The sequence below is a fragment of the Lynx canadensis genome, chromosome C2 (genome assembly GCF_007474595.2).
Source record: "Lynx canadensis isolate LIC74 chromosome C2, mLynCan4.pri.v2, whole genome shotgun sequence".
Classification (NCBI taxonomy): domain Eukaryota; kingdom Metazoa; phylum Chordata; class Mammalia; order Carnivora; family Felidae; genus Lynx; species Lynx canadensis.
Window position 1 is genome coordinate 89,493,235 of NC_044311.2, and position 25,237 is coordinate 89,518,471.

Genomic DNA, 25,237 nt, shown 5'->3' on the forward strand with positions numbered 1-25,237 from the left:
TTTTATGATAAAAGTTTTTGAAGAATCCTATTGCAAGAATTTTTTTTTTCCTTCTTCCACATTAGTATCTTCAGATAATAAGAAATATGTACCTAATGAAACTTCTGCTGGAAGTGAGAGAGACTCATCAGATATACCACAGAATTGGTCATTTCAAGATCATTATAGAATGTATTCACCAATAATATACCAAGCCCTCTGTGAGCATGTGCAGACCCAAATGTCACTGATGAATAACTTGGCTTCAAAGAACAACCCTGATGGAATTCCTGCTATACCCTACCATACCATATCTGGTTCTGGTTAGTATGAATGATGTTTTAAAATGCATGAGTATAAACTCTAATTAAGTTTCCTACTTTTTGTAAAAGCAGTATGAGATGTGATAACTTTTCCCCCTTTTACCTTTTAGAGTCTCAGGCAACTCCACATTCTAGTTATGGCTTATCAACCTCCACCCCAGTCCAGTTACTTCAGCCTCCATCCTGCCCTCCTATGGTTCATTCTGTGGGTACATTTTATACATTCTACAAATAATTATTTGCCTTTAGAAATTGTCACCTTAAGAGAGAAATTTGAATTTACTGATTGTAGTAATGCCCTAGGATGTAAATACTAATTATTCAAATTACTTTTTACTAGAAATATTTTACCCATTCATTAAGGACAATGTGGGAGGGGGAGGGAAAGAGATCAGAAGAAAAAAGAAATCACCCATACCTACCACTTAAGCACAATTGCTGTTAACATATTGATAGAGCACTTTCTAATCACTTAATTCTCTGATTTTGTTTTTTGGTTTTTATTTAAGTTTACTTTCTTTTAAGAATATGGTCATAATTAAATTTTATAAGTTTTATATACTACTTTTTTTTATTTAGCATTTTACTGTGAACGTGTTTCTGTATTAATATATACCTTTTGTAAATTTTTAATAAGTGAATGAATACTCTAGTTAGTGGATATACTGTGGTCTATGTAATTGCTCCCCTATGGTTAGACATTTAACTAATAGCTTTTTACTACCATAACAGTTCTGTAAACATGTTTGTACAAAAGCTTTTTTTATGTTTGAGCTTATTTTCTTGCAATGCAATTTCCCAAAGTGGAAGTTTGTTTCAGTCCCAAGGTGGACTGATTTTTGATGCCTTTAAACCATATGTGATATTTGTAAACAATTTATTGTAGTCATGGCTTTATAATGTTCCCATATTGCAGGGGGAACTAATTAATAAGCTTGAAAAAACTAGAATATTGTGCTGAGGGGAAATCTGGCTTCCTCACTGGTAATCTATAACTCCATTCTGCAGAAGTCATTTTCTAATATTTCTGGTTTCAGTTGATTATAGTTAATGCCTACAAGTCAGTGCTCACATTTTTGAAGGCTTACCTTGTTTTTTTTCTGTCTTTAGGAAGTTCAGACTGATGGTGACAACCAGTTTGCATCACAAGGTAAAACTGCTTCTATGAACTGTACAAATGTTCTAAAGAATTCCTTCAGTACTGGTCTTGGAGTTCCACGCAGCCTGCCCAAAAGTGACAGACCACCTCTTCCACCATTCCAGCAGCTGGGTCTTGTCAGTGGAATTCTGCCACAACACGAAGTTCCTAAGGAACCAGACCTACTAAAATGTTTTCAAACATATATGAATCTATTGCATTCTCGTCAGCACAGTCACACACACCAAAGCCCCACTCTGTTTCCACCAGCTTTCCTGTCCAGTAATGAAGATAGATGTGCCAAAGAACACATTGGAGAAGTCCCAAGTGAAAGAAAGGATTTAAACATACACGTGCAAGATTCAAGAATAAAGGATGTGCAGAAAGCAAAAAATGTGAACCAGAGTGCTGAAAAAGTCAGAACTATAAAGTATTTGTTGGGAGAGCTCAAGGCCCTGGTAGCAGAGCAAGGTATATGAGCACTTTTAAAATGAATTTCTGTGGTGGTAATGCTAAATAGCAGTATCATATTATTTAGTCACCATTTAAATTTAGAAAAATCAACAGAGTTTGTGATATTTTCCATAGGAATATGTCTTGAGCTAATAAGGAAGTGAGTTCTGCCTATTTTATTGTTTAGATTTTGATCCCTCATGTTTCCTATGGGTTTGAAATGTACAAGAAAGAATCAAAACAGTCTTTTACTTGCAAGCATGTATTCATTCTACTTGATTCCGAAGGACCTTGGAAAGATTCAATCAAAGAGAATTTATAGCCATAAACTTTTAGGGGTTAGAAGACCCCTAAAGATGATTAACTAACTCCCTAGCATAGACTGGTAATTTTTCCTATTTTAAAAAGATGCAGAGATTTTCTTCCTATAATTTCTTTAATAACCAACTGTTGCAAAGGTTTAACAAATCTGACTCGGAGGAGTAATCCAAACTTTTTAATGCCCTTTTCAATTTACTTGTGGGTTTTTTAATTAAATCAAGACAAATGTCTCAGATGGAATTATGAGATATTTGAGCCAAGTTGTATTCATTTGTTTTCATTGTGTGTATATGCTAAATAATGGCTTTCACTTGGAGTGAGTTACAGTTTTGGCATCTTAGAAAACACAGTAATTGATTGTGGAAGCACTGACTGAATAACTAATATTTTCAGACAAAAAGAAATTCCAAATCTTAAAATGTCTTATAGGAAGAACATAGCACTATTAATTTGAAGGCTCAATATATTAAAATCTCTGTGTTTTCAAACTTTCAATTTATCACTATTCTCTTGACCAAATACTGAATCATGATAACAGTAATAATAAGAGTAATAATGTTAGGTATCATTTATTGGATACTTACATGTGCCTGGCACTGTGCTATTTTATATGCATTATCTCATTTAATCCTCACAGCAATCCTATGAGGTATTGTTGTTATCTCCAGGTAACTATGGAGAAGAAATCTAGGCTCAAGGGTTAAGAAGTTTGACTAAAACTCTATTGCTAGAAAATGGCAGAGCTCAGGTCTCTGCCTCTAATGCTTATGATCAAAACCACTCTACAAAGTATTGGTAGGGAACTTCTCAGTAATTGTTTACTATGTGCTCAGATGTTTACTATGTACATATACTTTACATTAGGGGGCTAAAATACCCGTGGGATTGGGGCGCCTGGGTGGCTCAGTGGTTAAGTGTCCGACTTCAGCTCAGGTCATGATCTCACAGTTTGTGAGTTCAAGCCCCGAGTTGGGCCCTGTGCTGACAGCTCAGATCTTGGAACCTGCTGCGGATTCTGGGTCTCCCTCTCGCTGCCCCTCCTCCACTCACGCTGTGTCTCTCTCTGTCTCTCAAGAATAAATAATAAGACATTAAAACACCTGTGGGATTGAGTCACATTTTATAATTTAAAATATACTTTCTACTTCTTTAGGGTATAAGAGAGTTAATATTATAATTATTAAATGTTTTCAGTCGACAGAAAATTTGAATGGAAATGAAGGGGCAAATATAAAAGGACAAAAGATCTAAAATCCACCTACCTGTCTGTTTGCCACCTCTAAAACCATGCACTCTCCACAATTAATAGCAGAAATGGTACTGCTTTTGATGCAACACCAAATAAGGTGTGACTGGTTGTTTTAAATCTACTTTATAATATTAAATACTAAAACCTTATCAGAGAAGATCCTCCTTCAATATTTTGCCAAATTGAATCACCTAAAGAGAATTATTTGCTTATGCCAGGATCAAAGGTTGTGTTGTAAACGTTAATACTGTAATCAATTCTAGGAATCCCTTCAGCAATGATAAGGAATCCAGTAGTCCTTTGGGAATATGAATATGAACTGGGAGACATAGTTATCTTCTTACTAGACTCTTTAACTGGAAAAAAAACCAAAACACTAATGATCCTGTGATTGAAGATTAATCTTTAGTTTACTGAATTTCTTTAGAATTCTTTTGAGTAAGCAAATTCAGGCAGCAGAAAAGAGGAAAATAAAATTTATATATCAAATTTATAAGTAATCAAGTTGTTTGTTTATAGCAAGTATGTACATATCTGGGAAATTTTCTTTTTTAGTAATATACATAAATAATCTTATCCAAAAGCAATTAATGGTATTGTTTTTATTATTTCTTTGCCCGTACATAGAGGATTCAGAAATTCAGAGATTGATTGCAGAATTGGAGATGTGTATATCTCTGCTTCCAGCAATAAGTGGAAACACAAATATTCAAGTTGAAATAGCACTGGCTATGCAACCACTAAGAAGTGAAAATGCCCAGTTACGCAGGTAAGCATTGTTCTTTGCATATTTTTGTCATTTGCAGAGATGTCCCATAGCCAGAACAAAGGTGCGAAATGAGATATCTAGGACTCTGTGTGAAAAATAGATTTAGTATTTTATTGTGTTTCTACTTTTACCTCTCCATTTCTAAACATTGCCAGCGTTCTCTAACTTCTCTTCTGTTGCTTCTGCTCACTGGTACGTCTTTCCTCCCACCTCCTTTACCTCCATCATCACTTGGTCATAGGGTACAGAGGAAAAATGAAGTTCCTCAAGGTATTTGTCAGGCTAGTCTAGGCTCTGCTGCAATATGAAACTTAAGAATCTCAGTGGTATAGCACGGTGAAAGTTTCTTTCTCCCTCATGCCGAGACCAGCATGGGCTGTCATCTTAGGACGCAGGATTTAGATTCCCTCTATCTTCTGAGGCCACTGTCTCATAAGATAATGTTTTTCAGGGAAAAGAGAACATGGATCTGGCACACCGTCTCTGTACCTCCCAGCCCAGAAGCGACAGTCTCACTTCCACTTCTATTTTGTGGGCTAAAATGGGGCAATGACACATATGGCCGTGCCTAATGTAAAGGTCTGGGACATAACATTTTCCCATACTGCCCCTGCATCCCGGAAGGAAAGGAGAACCTGATGGGGGTGAGCACCAGTAGCTCCACCACACTCAGTCACAGAAAAAACTCACTTAAATTCTTAGATATTTTGTCTTTTGGCTATCATAACTTATGTTGGAAACCATTTGCATATTATTAGCAATATCCTAACTTTGCGTGTTTCAGCGATGACCACCAAGGCCACTACTCCAGGGTTTATACTTTGCAGAGAATTAGAATCCATTTTCAGTGCTTCTGCAGCACTGCAGTGTGAGTGCATCCTGAGAAGGTATTAAGAGTTGTATGAGCTGTAGACATTGTATTGGGTAGGACCTGAAAGGACCTGCACAAACATTTTTAAGAAATCAGAAAGCAGTAAAATAGGATTCCTAGTTGGGAGAGCAGCTTAAATTTATAGATCTGGAGCCTGCAAAGGCATGACACCTAGTGAGATTTACTTGCTTAGGATTATTTCTCTAATGGTCATTAGTCTCTAAGATACTATGATATAAGATGAGGTTGCTGGTTTTAAATTTTAATAATAACGTCTTCAGTTCTGACCTAAGCGATAGCATTAATTTTTCAAAATAAAAAACAAGTATGAATAATAGTAATGGTAATAGCCAGGAGTACTACTAACATTTATTGAATGTTTCTGATGTGCCAGGTTATGTCCTTTATATATGTCATCTCTTTAAATTCTCAGAATGGCTCTGTTGTGTTATTCTCATTTACACATGGTGAAACCAATGCACAGAGAGGTTATATAATTTATCCAATGTCATGTATATAAGAAGATTCAAACCAGGCAGTTTGCTTTTAGAGGCCAAATTATCTTAATTTGTACACTTCGGCATTGCTTTTGCTAGGAAGTAGAATCTAACTTACTTATACTTCAGTACTTCAATATTTAAGTGTATTTTGTGGAACAAAACTGTACTGTAAGCTGTTTGAAAGAAATATGTTTTTAAAGGTATGACTGTCAAGTAATTTTTTTTTTCTTAAATAAACATACCAGAACTTAGTCTCAGACTATTGTCTGTTTTAACATGTGCCGATGGGAAGTATCAGGAGTTCTTATTTATTTTCCTTCTTTAGAACATTTTAGAATTGTTTTAGGAGCTAATTTACAAGCCACTTAGGAAAATGAGACATACTACTTTATTGGTCACTGCTTGTGTTTAATTTTTTAAAAAGGTATTAGTTTGATGTTCAACCACTTTCTTCAGACATGGCACCAGATCTTTTTGGTTCTGTGTCCTTAGAGGACAAAGATTATATAGCATACTATTCCCACTGTTTACTTGACCTTCTAAAAATGGAATTATTGAAAAATAAAGAATTTGTTTGTCTTTTTAGTGGAATGAGGTTTCCAGCAGAGGTATAGGAAGTTTTGTGCCTCTTTGGTAACTTTATTTAGAAAGAGTCATCTGTAATTTCCATTATACATAGGTTTATTAAAAAGTGTTTTTCGGGGCGCCTGGGTGGCGCAGTCGGTTGAGTGTCCGACTTCAGCCAGGTCACGATCTCGCGGTCCGTGAGTTCGAGCCCCGCGTCGGGCTCTGGGCTGATGGCTCAGAGCCTGGAGCCTGTTTCCGATTCTGTGTCTCCCTCTCTCTCTGCCCCTCCCCCGTTCATGCTCTGTCTCTCTCTGTCCCAAAAATAAATAAACGTTGACAAAAAAAAAAAAATTAAAAAAAAAAAAGTGTTTTTCAGCATTTTCTTTTTTTTTTTTTTAATTTTTTTCAACGTTTATTTATTTTTGGGACAGAGAGAGACAGAGCATGAACGGGCGAGGGGCAAAGAGAGAGGGAGACACAGAATCGGAAACAGGCTCCAGGCTCTGAGCCATCAGCCCAGAGCCCGACGCGGGGCTCGAACTCACGGACCGCGAGATCGTGACCTGGCTGAAGTCGGACACTCAACCGACTGCGCCACCCAGGCGCCCCCAGCATTTTCAATCAAAAACATTTTTTTTTTTTTCTGTCCGGACATTTAGAAACTACATGTTTCTATTTAGCCAGAAAAGTGATCTTTCAGGACTTCTCTTGGAGTTTATTGCCATCTTGTGGCTTAAAAAAATAGCCAGGTGCAATGATTCTATGGTATTTGGGCATGGCAATTTGGGCTGCACAATTTTTATTTGGAACTTCTGATAAAATCCTCAACATTTAGCCTTCCTCGTCCCTTCCCATGAAATATCTATAGTGCCCAATTCATTGTGACCCCCAAAAGCCCTGGCACATTCCCAGATTTCCTGCATGAGGTTTTGCAGGGGTACTACTTCCAGTTAAGAACCATTGAGCTAGAGAGTTCCTTAATATTTATAGGGTAGGTTAGAATTCATGACCACTTCCTGACTTTAGACTCAAGTCTGAGACCACTATGTACTCACAATAGAACAACAACAACAACAAAAATGAAATAGAAGTGAGTGGGAGGAGACATGGGTGGCATTTGGTCTTTGGGCTTAGTCATTTGACAGATGGTACATAATTCTCTCAGATGGAAGCCACTGGAGGAAGAATATATTGTTTATTTGTTTATTCATGTTATTTTTGAGTTCGAAGATAGGGGAAAGCCTGTGAGTTAAGATTTAGATATGCAGAGTTTGTCATTTAGACCATCTGGAGATCTATACAGTAATAAGTAGCAAGATCCAGGATAGATGCAGACTTGGGAGTTACTGCCTGAACACATTTTTATTGAGTTATAGATTTGGCACTGTTGTAGGCACTGGAGAAAACGGTGATTAAGAACAAGTGATTTGTTAAAAAAAATGAACAAAAAAACCCTAAGTGATTTGTGAAGTGATATGACCTAGGATGGAGCTAGAGTGTTTGATGCTAAGCAAAATTAGTCAGGGAAAGACAGATACAATATAATTTCACTCACGTAGAATTTGAGAAACATAACAGATAACATAGGGAAGGGAAAGAAAAATAAGATAAAAACACAGAGGGAGACAAACCATGAGACTCTTAAATACAAAGAACAAACTGAAGGTTGCTGGAGGGGAAGTGATTGGGGAAATGGGCTAAATGCGTGATGGGCTTAAGGAGGCCACTCCTTGGGATGAGCACTGGATGTTACATTGTAAGTGCTGAATCACTGGGTTCAACTCCTGAAACTTAAACTACACTGTATGTTAACTAACTTAAATTTAAATAGATTAATTAAAAAAAAAAAAAGAACAAGTGATTTGTTATCAGCGTGTAAGTGGTAAATTCATCAGGAAGGTATAGAGTGCGAATGTAGGCAAGGGTGAACTGGTGGGAATAACAGCTTTTTAGGGAAAGAATACAGGAGGAGGAGACTGTGAGAGAAACCCAAGAAGGAGCAAGTCAGGATATAGCAGGAAAGCTGGGAGAGGGATGTCACAAAAGCCATGGGAAGGAAGACTTTATAGGAAAGATCTTTGCATAGCATTCAGACTAAACAGACTGACAAAAGAGATAAAAGAGGGTCGAGAATAAACATCACCAGATGAATGGCTCAAAGAAAACCCAAGAAAACTTGAAACAGTATTCCATAGTTTTAAGGAAATTAAGGATAATAGAATTCTTCTTAAAGGCAGGAAAAGAGAGAATGTTTAAAGGAGAAAAGACAGGAAAAGGAGAAGAAAAGTGAATTAGATGAGGTCAGGAAAATGAAGCAAAAAATCTCACAAAAATGAAAACAAAATAAATATGAAGTCAGGGATCTTATATTCCATTAGGATATTTTTTATATTCCATTAGAACCTAAGTAATATGAACGCTCATTTTTGTTGTTTTTTTAGGTTTTGCTCTTTTCCCCCCAAATCTTTTGGTTTCAATTACTACTAAATTCATAGTTCAGTGGCTCCAACCAGCCTTCACTTATTCTTCTTCCCAAACCCTTTTTCAAAAAAAGTATTGATATATACATACATATATATATATAATTGATATATACCTATATATATAATTGATATATATATGATTTTGTGGTAAGCAAACATATATATAATTTTGTGGTAAAATATATATGACATAATATTTGTCTTTTTAACCATTTTGTAAGTATACATTTCAGGGTCATTAAATACATTCACAGTGCTGTGTTCCCTCAACCACTATCTGTTTCCCCCAATTTTTTCATCCCCAACATAAACTTTGTACCCATTAAACAGTAATTGCCTTTCTTCCTTCCCCTTAGCCTCTGGTAATGTCTTTTCTCTTTTCCATGTGAATTTGAGAAGGCTGAATGTTTGTCCCTTTTATTTGCTGCTGTATTTCTAGTGCTGAGAATTGTGCCTAACACTCTGATAAATGTTTGTTAAATGACTGAAGGCATGGTGGATAAGCTTGAAGAAACAAAACAAAATAGAGAATAATTAAAAATTATTGTAAAGAAGATACATATGGAAGAGAAACAAAGAATGCAAAATTTGGCATAATTAGCGTTCCTGATAAAGAGAACAGAACAAATGGATTAAAGATAAAAGATATGTAAGGGTGCCTGGATGGCTCAGTCGGTTGAGCGTCGGACTTTGGCTCAGGTCACGATCTCCCAATCCGTGAGTTCGGGCCCGCGTCAGGCTCTGTGCTGACAGCTCAGAACCTGGAACCTGTTTCAAATTCTGGGTCTCCCTCTCTCTTTGCCCCTCCCCCACTCATGCTCTGTCTCTGTTTCTTTCTCTCTGTCAAAAATAAATAAACATTTATAAAAAAAATTTTTTTTAAAGATAAGTAAATAATGGGAAATTTAGTAATCTAAAGATCTGTGTCAGTGGATCAGCAGGGCATTCAGGATCCCAGGAAAACTATTATAATGATCCACACCAACACATAAGCTAATAAAGTCACTATATCATAAGGATAAAATAAAATTAACTTTTATAGATACTCAAAATAAAAGCAAATATATAAAAAGAAAAATATCAGGCTGGCCTCAGCCTTTTCACAGGAATATTCATTGCCTGAAGATCTTAGAGCATTATTTACAAAGAGCTAAGGGAAAGTAAGGATGCCCCAAGAATCCCATATGTGACCCAGCAGTCCTTTCCATGTAAAGTCAGCAGTCATAATCTCAGGAGTGCAAGAACTTAGAAAATACAGCACTCTTGGACTCCTTTAAAACGAACAAAAAAAATATTGAATGGCAAATTCCAATCAACCAAGAAATGAATTCAAATAAAGGAGTGGATTAGAGATGAACATTGAATCTATACATAGAACTAAGACAACTATGGGAATTAAGGTTACAGAGTAGAATGTGTTAGTAATCTTCACAATATAGATTCCAAAATTAATGTTTTTATATCCTATTTCCTTTATTTAAAGTTATCTAGGAATAATATTTCATGAGGTAGAGAGATATTTGTCTAAAGTTCATTAGTTCTAATTTCACTTGTTACTTTTTCCTTCAGATAAAATCATGTAATCCTAAATTCAATACATAATATTTTAAAATAGTATTTTTTTAATGTTTATTTATTTTTGAGAGAGAAGAGAGACAGAGTGCAAGTAGGAGAGGGACAGAGAGAGAGAGGGAGACACAGAATTTGAAGCAGGCTCCAGGCTCTGAGCTGTCAACACAGAGCCCGTCACAGGGCTTGAACTCACAAACCGTGAGATCCTGACCTGGACCGAAGTCGGCCACTTAACTGACTGAGCCACCCAGGCACCTATAAAATAGTATTTGTAATATTATCCTATTATTTAAAAATTCTGTTTGGCTAATTTTTTCCTCTTTCTATAGGCTTAAAAAATGTCTAAATGATATCCAACAAGTAGTGATTATTATTTCTGCTTAGAATTGTGCTAGAGGTTCTAACTAGTAAAATAAGGCAAAAAAAGGAAGTAAAAGTCTTTTATTTATTTAATTTTTTTAATGTTTTTGTAATGTTTATTTATTTTTGAGAGAGAGAGAGACAAAGCATGAGTGGGGGAGGGGCAGAGAGAGATGGAAACACAGAATTCGAAGTAGACTCCAGGATCTGAGCTGTCCACAACAGAGTCCGATGCGAGGCTCAAACTCATGAGCTGTGATATCCTGACCTGACTTAAGGATCCTCAAGTCCAACACTTACCCAACTGGGCCACCCAGGTGCCCCTATAAAAGCCTTTTAAAGTACAGGCTGTATTATTCACAGGTGACATGATAGTCTTTGTAGAAAATACTACAGAACCTACAAAAAAGCAACTAAAATTAATAAATGAGTCTAGCAAGGTTGTAGGATATGAGATCAATATACCGTAGGCAATTATATTTTTATATACTGGCAATGAACAATTTGAAATGAAATTTAAAAACAATACTTTTAATAGTATGGTCAAAAAATATGATCAATTTAGGGGTAAGTTTGATTAAAAACGTTTGAGACCTGTATACTGAACATTATAAAACATTGCTGAGAGAAATTAAAGAAGACCTATATAAGTGAGAAATAAACCAGATGCATAGATTAAAAGACTTATTATTGTTAAGATGTTAGTTCTCCCCAAATTGATCTATAGATTCTATGTAATTGTGGTCAAAATCCCAAGAGGTTTTTCTGTAGAAAGGTGATTTGAAAATTTATATGGAAATTCAAAGAATCTAAAATAACCAAACCAAAACAACTTAAGGAAAGGAGAATAAAATTGGTACTATACTATTTCAAGACATAAAGTTATAGTAATCAAGACAGTGTGGCATTGGCGTAAGGAGAGACATGTATAATTGAAACAGAATGGAGTCCAGAAATAAACTCACACACAAAGATAACCAATTCTTGACAAAGATGCCAGGGAAATTCAATGGGGAAAGAAAGAATAACCTTTTCAATAAACAGTGCTGGAACAATTGGAGAGCCATATACAAAACAAAAACAAAAACAAAAAAAGGAAAGAAAAAAAAAAAAACCACTTCAAACTTTACCTTACACCACATATAAAAATTAACTTGAAATAAATCACAAGTCTAAATGTATAACTAAAATATACAGAACTTATAGAAAAGATAAAAAAAATCTTAGTCATTCTGGGTTAGAAAAGATTTCTTAAATATAACGAAAAATATAAGTAGAAAAAATTTATAAGTTGGACTTCATCAAAATATAAAATTTGCTCTTCAAAAGACACTATTACTAAAAGTGAAGAGGCAAACAACAGAATATTTGCAATACATTTAATGAAGGACTTATACATATAGGACATATGAAGAACTGTTACAACTCAAAAAACTGGCAAAGTATTATAATGGACACTACATCAAAGAAGATAGATGGATATCAAATAAGCACATGAAAGTATCTCATCATTAATCATTAGGAAAATGCAAACTAAAACCATGATGAGATAACACTACATATCCATTAGAATGGCTAAAAATTCAAAAGACTATACCAGATGTAAGGATGTGGAGGAACTGGCACTTGCATAATTTACTGGCGGGAATATAAAATGGTATGAATACTTTGGAAAATAGTTTGGTAGTTTCTTAGAAATTAAACATAAACCATATGATCCAGTCATTTTGTTCTTAGGTATGTATTCAGAGAAGTAAAAGCATATGTCCACATAAATGCTTACTTGTGAATGTCCATAAGTAAACAAGCTAAATGTCTGTTAGCAGGTGAATGGATAAACAGATGATGGTATGTTCACACAATAGAATACCATTCAGTAGTGGAAAGGAAAGAACTATTGATATGTGCAACAGCATGGATGAGTCTCAAAATCATTATGCTGAATGAAAGAAGGCGGGATAAATATGTATCATATGATTCTATTTACAATATAATTGTAGGGGTGCCTGGGTGGCTTAGTTGGTTAAGCATCCAACTCGATGTCAGTTCAGGTCATGATCTCACAGTCATGGGATCGAGCCCCACATGGGGCTCCATGCTGGGCATGGAGCCTGCTTGAGATCCTCTCTCTCCCTGTTTCTCTGTTCCTCCCCTGCTCATGCTCTTTCTCTCTCTCTCAAAACAAAACAAAACAAAACAAAACAAAACAAAAAACTAATATAATTGTATACTATATAAATATATAGTATAAAGTTCCAGAAAATGCAAACTAATTTATAAATTAATGGTTGTTTGGGAAGGGGATATTTTGAAATGGAGCATGTGGAAATTTTGGGGTGTGATGAATATAGTAATTGTGGTAATGGTTCCACCACATCATATGTTAAAACTAATCAAATTATATACTTCAAATATGTGCAGTTTAATATGTTTTATTTTAATAAAGCTGTATTTAAAAACAATGAGTACACTGAAAAAAGAAATATTTGCCTAAATGTCAGCAGTTCTTTTCCTTTGTTTAAATCAAGTATATGAAAATATAATACATAATATTTGCTAAAAACATGTGGACTATTTAAAAAGATTTTTTGTCATATCATTTTTTTATAGAATAGTCATGTTTTACTTTTTTTAATGTTTGTTTATTTTTGAGAGAGACAGAGTGTGAGTGGGGGAGGGGAGGAGAGAGATGGAGACAGAATCCGAAGCAGGCTCCAGACTCTGAGCTGTTAGCACAGAGCCCGATGTAGGGCTTGAACTCATGAACTGTGAGATCATGACCTGAGCCGAAGTCAGACACCCAACCGAGTGAGCCACTCCAGGTGCCCCTAGATCAATTATGTTTTAAAAGTCTGGCTTTGAAAACTGGGAATGAGAGGGAAGGAGAATAGGTAACTGTACAGTTGGGTTGGAGGGAATATCTTCTTAAATATGGGGGCTGTTTTGTTAATATTCTCAGCTAAGGCACATGAGCCAGTAAAGAGTGAGAAGCTGTAGGTGCAGAAGAGAAAAGGAGCACCTGTGGAATAGGAGCAGAGTCCTTTAAGGTAGAGGAAGAAATGGGATCGAGGCAGTTGATGAGGTTCCCCTTCTCTAAGACTAGAAGAAAGAGGTGAGGATTAGTGTATATATATGGATACATTTGTACACCCTGGGCAGAAGGATAACAGTTTGTCCCCAAGCCATATTATTTTTAGTGAAAACAGGAAAGTATCCTACTGAGAGTTGGAGGATAGGAATGACAGGCTTACAGTGAGGGATGAGAGTTTAGGCTGGTCATATAAGGGAAGAAGAGAAGAAATTGACCATGGATGTACAAAAAGATTGTCAAGCAAAGCTTCTGTCACATACTTGGTGTGTAAGAGGACCTCAGTACCTTCTGTTTTCCTAGAAAATACCAAAAGCAGCATTCTAGTTGGAGTTGCAGATTGCCAGTCTCTGTTGCCTTTTCTAGATTCTCACTCTTTATTATAAAGGGGAAATTTCAGAAAAGTAGAATTGTATTGAAACAAACATGGGATTGTATTATACTGTTGTTCTTCTGTAGCTTGCTTTTTTTCATTTTATAATGTGTCTGGAAGATATTTCCATGTCAGTACATGTAGATATCTCTTTTTATTTTTTTTTTTATTTTTTTATTTTTTAAAAAATTTTTTTTTCAACGTTTATTTATTTTTGGGACAGAGAGAGACAGAGCATGAACGGGGGAGGGGCAGAGAGAGAGGGAGACACAGAATCGGAAACAGGCTCCAGGCTCTGAGCCATCAGCCCAGAGCCCGACGCGGGGCTCGAACTCACGGACCGCGAGATCGCGACCTGGCTGAAGTCGGACGCTTAACCGACTGCGCCACCCAGGCGCCCCTAGATATCTCTTTTTAAAAACAACACCTGTGTATTAGTATTTCTTACTATGGATGTACCATAATTTATGTGGCATTTTAAGTTATTTCTAACTTCTCGCTATTAAATATTGCTATTGTGAACATCTTTGTATATATCTAAAGATTGTAGATGCTTTTGCACATGTACTACCGTTGACCCTTGAGCAATGCAAGAGTTAGGGGTCCTTACACCCTACAAAGTAAGAAATCTGTGTGTAACTTTTGATTCCCCCAAAACTTAACTACTAATAGCCTACTATTGACCAGAAGCCTTATCAATAACATTGAATGTATTGTTGACTAACATATATTTTGTATGTTATATGTATTATGTACTATATTTTTGCAATAAAGAAAGCTAGAAAAAAGAAAATATTAAGAAAATCATAAGGAAGAGAAAATACATTAACAGTACTGCACTGTGTTTATCAAAAATCTGTGGATAAGTAGACCTGCACAGTTGAAACCCATGTTATTCAAGGCTCAATTATATTTCTAGGCTAGATAATTTAGAGTTAGAATTATTTTGTTAAAGATAATAAACATTTCACATTAACATTTCACATTACAGATAATACATTTTCACAGTATCACATTGGATACTGTCAAATTGCCGTTCAATTGGTTATATCAGTAGGCTCTCACCAGTCGAGAATTAATTTGCCTCACCAACAAATAATGTTATTTCTTTTCATTTTTGTCAATCCTGTGGCCATAAAATATCTCCTGTTTTAAATTTGCATGTCTTCATATTAGTGACGCTGAGCATTTTTCATATGCTTATAAGCCATTTCTATTTCTTATGTGAATTGCCTGTTTTTATTGCCTTTCTTACCGATTTGCAGGAGCTCTTTAAGTGTTATGGATCTTTTGTCTTTTATATATGTGGCAGGTATTGTCTTCCAGAATGTTAATTCTAGAACAAGTTTTAAATTTTGATACTGTTAAATCTTTTATTCTTTTCCTTGATGGTTGCTGGGTTTCGAATCTTGCTTAGAAATGCCTTCCCCACTTCAAGATTATGTAGATTTCTACCTAAAGCTTGTATAGTTGCTCTTGTTTGTTTGTATATTTTCTGTATACCTCTTTCATCTATCTGGAATTAATACATGCAAGTGATGTGAGGTAGAGCACTATAATTTTAGATTCAGTAACAAAAATAAATATTTTAGTACAGAATTATGTTCAGGTAATTAATTTTGGAAAGATAATAGAGACAACTTTTTTTCAGCATTAACTTCCTAGAAGTAAACATTTTTGTAGTTCCTTTTGTATGTTCCTATTTGTGAGGGGACTACACATTGTAAAGTTCACTGTAGGGCAAAGTTGCTGCTTCTTAGCATTCTGTCTTTTAAAATAAGGCCATTACATTTTCCATCTAATAAAGAAATTATTAGAAACATAGATTTGCATTTCCCAATTTTTTCAATGTATGACAGACCAAGCAAATACATGTCTGATAACAGTCAGTCCCTGTAGGTGTTCTAGTGCATAGTTAGATCTTTTAAAGAGTACATTGTTACTACAGTAATGAAAATACAGAGAAGGAAGACAGAAGAAGAAAATAGCAAGAGGAGATAGGAAACGTAAAAAAAAAAAAAAAAAAGACAAAGAAATCATTGAGAGAAGGAAAAAAGAAGAATAAGAGAAAAGTCAGCCTTTTTCTTGTGAGGGGAGAGTTTAATGTTGTCCCAGGCAATCTTTTCAAAAATATCACATTAAAAAAAAAAAAAAAAGCTGTATACATAGTAGCAGTGATGTGGTTTTGTTGTTTTGTTTATTTGGTTTTTGTCTTTTTTTCTGGGGATGAGATGGACTTCTGCTATCCTAAGTGGGTACTGTCTTTCATGCTCTTTTTTTATTTTTTATTGTTTTAATCTTTTTTTTCAACATCAGTGTACTCTTTAATCCCCACCCCTGAGCGAAATAAGTCAGAGGAAGACAAATACCATATGATCTCACTCATGTGGAATTTAAGAAACAAATGAGCAAAGAGAGAAAAAGAGACAAATCAAAAAACAGACTCTCAATTACAGAGAAGAAACTGATGGTTAGGAGAGGGGAGGTGTTATCCTTTTTAACAGGCTGTTAGATGTACACTGTTAAATGAGTTTGGGAATCATGTTTCTTTATTATTTCGTTTAGGCAACTGAGAATTTTAAACCGACAACTTAGAGAACAAGAAAAAACTCAAAAGGCACCTGGTTCTCTGGAATGCAACCTTGAATGTAGGTAAAAGAACTTTAAGAACTGATGATAAATTCTTTGTGGTTCTGGAAATACTGATAAAGAATTGAGCTTTCTTAATTATTTTGTCATAAGAGGACTTTCTTTTAATCTACATTTGAAAAAATAGGAATAATACCCTTATTAAAAATTAAAATAGCACAGAAACAAAAATATAAGATCTGTGCTATTATGTCCCAATAATACACCCCTATTTCTTTTTTAAAAGGCTGTACTTCCTTTCACATGTCTTCCGTTCATATAGAATTAATGTGTTTCATAAATACTGAGTTCCTACTGTATGCCAGGCACTAATAGAACTATATATGTATTTTATTTTTTCTTTTTTAAAAATGAGATTACACTCGATATGTTCTTCTGTAGCTTGCATTTATTCACTTAACATGTAGGGAGCATTTTTCTTTTTTTTCCTTTCTTGTTCAGGTTTTTATTTAAATTCCAGTTTGTTAGTGTACAGTGTATTGTTAGTTTCAGATATAAAATTTAGTGACTCATCACTTACATACAATACCCAGTGCTCATCACAAGTGCCCTCCTGAATACCCATCACCAATTTAACCCATTCTCCCACCTGCCTCTCCTCCAGTAACCCTTAGTTTGTTCTCTATTGTTAAGAGTCTGTTTCCTGGTTTGCCTCCCTTTTTTTCCTATGTTCATCTGTTTTGTTTATTAAATTCCACATATGAGTGAAATCATGGTATTTTCTCTCTCTGACCGATTTACTTTGTTTATCATTGATACTCTCTGGCTCCATCCACGTCATTGCAAATGCAAGATTTTATTCTTTTTTATGGCTGAGTAATATTCCATTGTGTATACATACACACACACCGCATCTTCTTTATCCATTCATCAGTAGATGGCCATTTGGGCTTTTTCCATAATTTGGCTGTTGTTGATAAGGCTGCTGTAAACAACAGAGTGCATGTACCTCTTTGAATCGGTATTTTTGTATCTTTTGGGTTAATACATAGTAGTGCAGTTGCTGGATCATAGGATAGTTTTATTTTATTTATTTATATATTTTTTTAATGTTTATTTTTATTTTTGAGAGAAAGAGAAACAGAGTGCAAGTGGGGGAGGGGCAAAGAAAGAGGGAGACACAGAATCAGAAGCAGGCTCCAGGCTCTGAACTGTCAGCACAGAGCCTGATGTGGGGTTCAAACCCATGAACCGTGAGATCATGACCTGAGCCGAAGTGGGTGCTTAACGAACTGAGCCACCCAGGCACTCTTGGCTTTATTTTTAACTCGTTGAAGAACCTCCATACTGTTTTCCAGATAGGCTGCACCTGTTTGCATTCCCACCAACAGTGTAAGAGTGTTCCCCTTTCCCTGCAACCTCACCAACACCTGTTTCCTGTGTGGTTCATTTTAGCCATTCTGACAGGTGTGAGGTGATATCTCATTGGGTTTTTTAAATCTATTTTGAGAGAGAGAAAGAGAGTGTGCATGTGTGAGCAGGGGAGGGGCAGAGAAAGAGGGAGAGAGAGAATCCCAAACAGACTCTGCACTCTCAGCATGGGGCCCCATGTGGGGCTCGAACTCCCAAAACATTGAGAGAACAACCTGAGCTGAAATCAAGAGTCAGAAGCTTAACTGACCAGGCACCCCTCTCATTATAGTTTTGATTTGTATTTTCCTGATGATGAGTGATGTTGAGCATCTTTTCTGTTAGCCATCTGTATGTCATCTTTGGAAAAATGTCTACTCATTTCTTCTGCCCATTTTTTAAGTGGATTATTTGTTTTTTGGGCGTTCAATTTTGTGAGTTCTTTATGTATTTTGGATACTAATCCTTTAACCAATATGTCATTTGCAGATATCTTCTCCCACTGTGTAAGTTGCTTTTTAGTTTTGTTGATTGTTCCTTCACTGTACAGAAGCTTTTTATTTTGAAGTAGTCCCAATAGTTTATTTTTGCTTTTGTTTCACTTGCCTCAGAAGACATATATAGTAAGAAGTTGCCATGGCTGATGTTAAAGAGGTTACTGCCTATGTTCTCCTCTAGGATTTTGATGGTTTCCTGTCTCACATTTAGGTCTTTCATCCATTTTGAATTTATTTTTGTGTATGATGTAAGAAAGCAGTCCAGTTCCATTCTTTTGCATGTTGCTGTCCAGTTTTGCCAACACCATTTGTTGAAGAGACTTTTTTTCATTGGATATTCTTTCTTGCTTTGTTGAAGATTAGTTGACTGTACAGTTGTGGGTTTATTCCTGGGTTTTTTATTCTGTTCCATCGATCTTTGTGTTGTTTTTCTGCCAGTATCATACTGTTTTGATCACTACAGCTTTGTAATATAACTTCAAGTCTGAAGTTGTGATGCCTCCTCTTTGCTTTGCTTTGCATTTGCTTTGCTTTGCTTTGCTTTGCTTTGCTTTGCTTTGCTTTGGCTATTCGGGGTCTTTTGTGGTTCCATACAAATTTTAGGATTTTTTGTTCTAGCTCTGTGAAAAATGCTGGTGGTATTTTGATAGGCATTGCATTAAATGTGTAGATTGCTTTGGGTAGTATAGACATTTTAACAATATTTATTCTTCCAATCCATGAACATGGAATGTTTTTCCATTGCTTTGTGTTGTCTTGAATTTCCTTCATTAGTGTTTTATAGTTTTCAGAATACAAATTTTAACCTCTTTGGTTAGGTTTATTCCTAGGTATCTTATGGTTTTTGGTGCAATTATAAGTGGGATTGAGTCCTTGATTTCTCTTTTGGCTGTTTCATTGTTGGTGTATAGAAGTACAACAGATTACTGTACATTGATTTTGTATCCTGAGACTTTACTGAATTCATGTATCAGTTCTAGCAATTTTTTTGGTGGTCTTTTGGGTTTTCTACATAGAGTATCACGTTATCTACAAATAGTGAGAGTTTGACTTCTTCCTTGCTGATTTGGATGCCTTTATTTTTTTGTGTTGTCTGATTGCTGAGGCTAGAACTTCTAGTATTAATGTTAAATAACAGGGTGAGAGTGGACTTGTTCCTGTCTTGTTCCTGACTATATAGAGGAAAAGCTTGCGGTTTTTCCCCATTGAGGATGATATCAGCTGTGGGTTTTTTTTGTATATGGCCTTTATTATGTTGAGGTATGTTCCCTCCATCTATACTTTGTTGAGGGTTTTTATTATGAATGGATATTGTACTTTGTCTAATGCTTTCTCTGCATCTATTGAGAGGATCATATGGTTCTTATCCTTTCTTTTCTTAATGTGATGTATCACATTGGTTGATTTGCAAATATTGAGCCATTATTGCATCCCAGGAATAAATCCCACTTGATGATGGTGAATGATTCTTTTAATGTACTGTTGGATTTGATTTGCTAGCAATGTGTTGAGAATTTTTGCAGCCATCTTCATCAGGGATACTGGCCTGTAGTTCTTTGTTTTAGTGGAGTCTTTGTCTGGTTTTGGAATCAGGGTAATGCTGGCCCCATAGAATGAGTTTGGAAGTTTTCTTTCCTTTTCTATTTTTTAGAATAGTTTAAGAAGAATAGGTATTAAGTCTTTTTATAAATTTAAATTTATAGTTATAGTTATATTATATATATTTATATTATAACTATTAAATTTATAACTTTAAATGTTTGCTAGAACTTGCCTGTGAAGCCGTCTTGCCCTGGACTTTTGCTTTTTGGGAGATTTTTTATTACTGATCCAGTTTCTTTGCTGGTATCGGTCTGTTCTAGTTTTCTATTTCTTCCTGTTTCAGTTTTGGTAGTTTATATGTTTCTAGGAACTTATCATTTCTTCCAGATTGTCTAATTTGTTGGCATATAGTTTTTCATAATATTCTTTTATAATTATTTGTATTTCTGTGATATTGGTTGTTATTTCTCTTCTCTCATCTATGATTTTGTTTATTTGGGTCCTTTCTCTTTTGTTTTGATAAGTCTGGCTAGGGATTTATCAAGTTTATTAATTTTTTCAAAGAACCAGCTCCTGGTTTCATTGATTTGTTCTGGTTTTGGGTTTTTTTTTCCAGTTTCTTTATCACTTACTTCTACTCTATTCTTTATTATTTCCCTTCTTTTGCTGGCGTTAGGATTCATTTTTTGTTGTTGTTGTTGTTTTTAGCTCCTTTAGGTGTAAGGTTAGGTTGTTTATTTAAGAATTTTCTTGCTTCTTGAGGTAGGCCTGTATTGCTATATACTTCCCTCTTATGACCACTTTTGCTGCATCCCAAAGGTTTTAGACCATCATGTTTTCATTTTCATTTGTTTCCATGTATTTTTTTATTTCTTCTTTAATTTCCTGCTTGACCCATTCATTCTTTAGTAGCATGTTGTTTAACCTCCTTATATTTGTGGTCTTCCCAAATTTTTTCTTGTGGTTGACTTCAAGTTTCATAGCATTGTGGTCAGAAAATATGCATGGTATGATCTCAATCTTTTTGTACTTGTTGAAGCCTGATTTGTGACCTAGTATGTGATCTATTCTGGAGACTGACCCATGTGCACTCAAAAAGAATGTGTATTCTGCTGCTTTAGGATGAAATATTCTGAATATATCTGTTAAATCAGTCTGGTCTGGTGTCTTTCAAAGCCATTGTTTCCTTGTTGATTTTCTTCTTAGATGATCTGTTCATTGGTGTAAGTGGGGTGTTAAAGTCCCTTACTATTATTGTATTACTATCAATGAATTCCTTTATGTTTGTTATTAATTGTTTTATATGTTTGGGTTCTCTCAATTTGGGGGCATAAATATTTATAATTGTTAGATCTTGTTGGATAGTCCCCTTTATCATGATATAGTGCCCTTCTTCGTCTCTTGTTACAGTCTTTGTTTTAAAATCTAGTTGGTCTGGTAGAAGTATTGCTACTCCAGCTTATTTTAATGTCTATTTGCATGATAGATCTTTCTCCATCCCCTCACTTTCTTTTTTTTTTTTTTTTTTTTTTAATTTTTTTTTCAACGTTTATTTATTTTTGGGACAGAGAGAGACAGAGCATGAACAGGGGAGGGGCAGAGAGAGAGGGAGACACAGAATCGGAAACAGGTTCCAGGCTCCGAGCCATCAGCCCAGAGCCTGACGCGGGGCTCGAACTCACGGACCGCGAGATCGTGACCTGGCTGAAGTCGGACGCTTAACCGACTGCGCCACCCAGGCGCCCCCATCCCCTCACTTTCAATCTGCAGGTGTCTTTAGGTCTAAAATGAGTCTCTTGTAGGCAGCATATCGATGTGTCTTTTTTTTTTTTTTTTAGTCCATTCTGACACTCTATGTCTTGATTAGAACATTTAGTCCATTTACATTCAGAGTAATTATTGATAGATATGTATTTAGTGCCATTTTATTGCTTGTTTTATCATTGTTTCTAGAGATTTTCTGTTCCTTTCTAGTCTTTGTCACTTTTGATCTGTCCTTCCCACTCAAAGAAGCCCCTTCAATATTTTTGCAGGACTGGTTTAGTGTTCATGAACTCCTTTAGTTTTTGTTTGTCTGGGAAACTCATTCTATTCTGAATGACAACCTTGCTGGATAGAGTATTCTTTCTTGGCTGCAGATTTTTCCCATTCAGCATGTAGAATATATCATGCCACTCCCTTCTGGCTTGCCAAGGGAGTGATCTGTGGAGAGATCTACAGCTAACCTTATGGGTCTTCCCTTGTAAGTTAGGGACTTTTTTGTCCTACTGGTTTTAGATTTTTTTCTTTATCACTATATTTTGCAAATTTAAATATAATATGTCTTGGTGTTGGCCTGCTTTTGTTGATTTTGTTAGCAGTTCTGTCTAACTCCTGGATTTGGATGTCTGTTTCCTTCCTCAGATTAGGGAAGTTTTCAGCTATTATTTCCTCAAATAAACTTTCTTTCCCCTTTTCTCTCTCTTTTTCTTCTGGGACTCCTACGATGCAAATGTTACTACATTTAATGGAGTCACTGAGTTCCCCAAGTCTACTCTCCTGATTCATAATTCTTCGTTCTTTTGTTCAGCTTCATTGTTTTCCATAATTCTTTTTTTTTTTTAAGTTTTTATTTATTTGTTTGAGGGAGAACGTGGGTGTGCAAGCAGGAGAGGGGCAGAGAAAGGAAGAGACAGAATCCCAAGCTGACAGCATGGAGCCTGATGTGGGGCTCAAACTCACGAACCATGAGATCGTGACCTGAGCCCAGATCAAGAGTCGGATGCTTAACTGACTGAGCCACCCAGGCAGCCCAATTATTTTCCATAATTCTATCTGCTGTATCACTTATTCATCCTTCCATCCTTGTGGTCATTACATCCAGGTTGTTTCGAATCTCAGTTACTGCATTTTTCATATCTGTCTGATTGTGTTTTAACTCTTATTTCTGTAGTAAGGGTTTCCCTGATATCTTCCATGCTGTTCTCAAGCCCAGGGAGTATCCTTATGACTGTTATTTTAAAATCTCCATCAGTCTTATTACTTATATCTGTTTCAATTAGATTTCTAGCCATGACCATTTCTTGTTATTTCTTTTGGGATGAATTCCTCCATCTTGGCATTTTGTCTAGGTCTCTGTCTTCTTCTGTGTGTTAGAAAAGCCTGTTGTGTTTCCTGCTCCTGAGAGTAATGACTTTATGAAGAGGTTATATAGTATGTAGGGCCTGGTGCTTCAGGGAGTGCCTCTGGTGTGTGCTACATGCACTCCACTAACGTGTTTTGGCTGCTCTATCCCTTAGGTCAGTCCTCTGCAGAGGTTCTCCTTACCTGCAGTGGGCAGTGCTTGGACCTTGGCTAGACTGTGGTCAGTTTTATCTAGGTGTCTGGCCTCCTTCTTAAATGAGACTTGATTCTACTTCCACTAGAACTGATGCTTTGCAGAACTCTATGGTCAGTAGACCTGATGTGTGCAGGGGTTTGTGCTGGTGTTCTTGGGGAAGGGCCTACTGCACTGGTCCTTAAACTTGCCTGAGAAAAGCAGTACAAACAGAGCACAGGAGGACAGGTCTTCATGTAAGCAGATTAAGCAGCCAGTGTTGGTGCTGTGCTTTTTTTTTTTTTTGAAGTTGGTTTATGCCTATGGGTAGAGAAAGGAAATGGCTCCAGCCAGCTCCTTTGTCCTGGAGAGGGTACTCGGTGCTTGGTGCTCTCAGAGAAGCACTCCCAGAAGAGTGAGTGATTTCCCCTTGTACCTCTCAGGTGTTTTTCAGATCACTGTTTTCACACTGCTTGTCTGTAGTTTGCTTGCCTGTCTGGGGCAGCACAGTGCACTTTGGTCTCTATCCCAGCCAAACCTGCTGACTTTTAAAATTCCAAACTTCAAGGAAGTGCTGTGGAGGGGGGCCTGCACTGGTCTTCAGGGTGAGAGTCTTGCCTCGCTGGGGATGATGCAGATTTGACTGAGAAGGGCAGTTGTGCCGGAGCTCAGGGGCATGGGATTTGGAGCAGGCTAAACAGCCGGTATCCAGGTTAGCTTCCCTCAGCAGGTGTCTGTACCTTTGCTGAGGGCAAGGGAGAGAAATGGCACCCACCAGCTCTTTTGTCCCGGGAGAAGCAACGTCACCTCTCACAGATGTGCTCCAAGAAGTAGGAACCGTCTCTCCCAATGCGCCTTAGGCGATCCCCAGATCATGCCATTTGCCCCGGGGTTGCTTGCCTGCCTTCTTTCCAGGAGTAGGGCAGCTGCCTCAGGTCTCTCTTCCCAGCCAAGCTGGTAGACCTCTAAAACTCCAGTCTTTGTACCCCACTGATTGCAAAAATTCATGAAAATCAGCCCGTCTCGTTTTCCCAGCCAATGGCTTTGTGAAAGTGTTCTCCTTGTATGTAAGGGCTCCTTTGCTTCCATAGCACCCGTGATCTGTTTCTCCCCCAAACCATGTCTCTGCACTTCTTACCTTCCTCCATGTGGCCTCTTTTCTCCCTCCAGTTGTACAGTTTGTTCTGTCAGTCTTCAGGTCAATTTCTTGTGTATTCAGAATGATTTGATAGTTACTCAGCTATGTTCGAGGGATAAGGCAGGCCTAGGGTCCTCCTGCTATGCTGCCATCTTAGCTCCCCCTTCCAGTAAAACCTGTAGTGTGCATTTTTCTGTATCAAAATACATAGATTCTGTTTAAGAACTATTTGAATATTCTGCTTATGTTGCTTCTAGCATTATGCATTTGAAGTCCTCTGATGATAGCTATCTAGGTATTTTCCCAGTGCAAACAGTGGTACAGTGAAAATCTTGTACGTGTGTCTTTGTGCACATGTGTGAGCATTTTGTAGATAATAGCTGTAGAATTAATGAGTCAGTCGAATTTTGACAGATATTGCCAAATTGTGCTTATGGATCCTAAAGCTTAAAATATTAGGAAAAAGAAAAAAACTGCTCTTAACAAGGAGAAGATTAGAACAATTTGTTTCTTTGTTTTTTTATTCTTGGGATCTTTTCCTAAGCTTGACAAAACTCAGATGACACAAAGGAAAAGACTGATAAGATTTGTTCTCAGAATTTTTTGTCATTTTCTGCATGGCAAAATTGTAAACACATTCAAAGTGCATTAATAAAATGGAGACAATTTTTTCATAATACATGATATAACAAAGGCTTAATTTTCTTAATATATAAATAG

The 25,237-nt window shown here is 36.3% G+C and overlaps 1 protein-coding gene across 1 annotated transcript in view; it reads left to right on the plus strand.

Annotated features, from left to right (window-relative positions):
* LOC115523739 (coiled-coil domain-containing protein 14-like) overlaps positions 1–25,237 on the plus strand; it is a 43,320-nt gene that overhangs the window by 8,007 nt on the left and 10,076 nt on the right. Inside the window, exons 2-6 of the mRNA XM_030329982.1 lie at positions 66–302; positions 413–507; positions 1,413–1,911; positions 4,091–4,232; positions 16,612–16,694. Coding sequence (XP_030185842.1) covers positions 170–302; positions 413–507; positions 1,413–1,911; positions 4,091–4,232; positions 16,612–16,694 — 952 coding nt within the window. The 5' untranslated portion in view covers positions 66–169. The remainder of the gene's footprint in view (positions 1–65; positions 303–412; positions 508–1,412; positions 1,912–4,090; positions 4,233–16,611; positions 16,695–25,237) is intronic.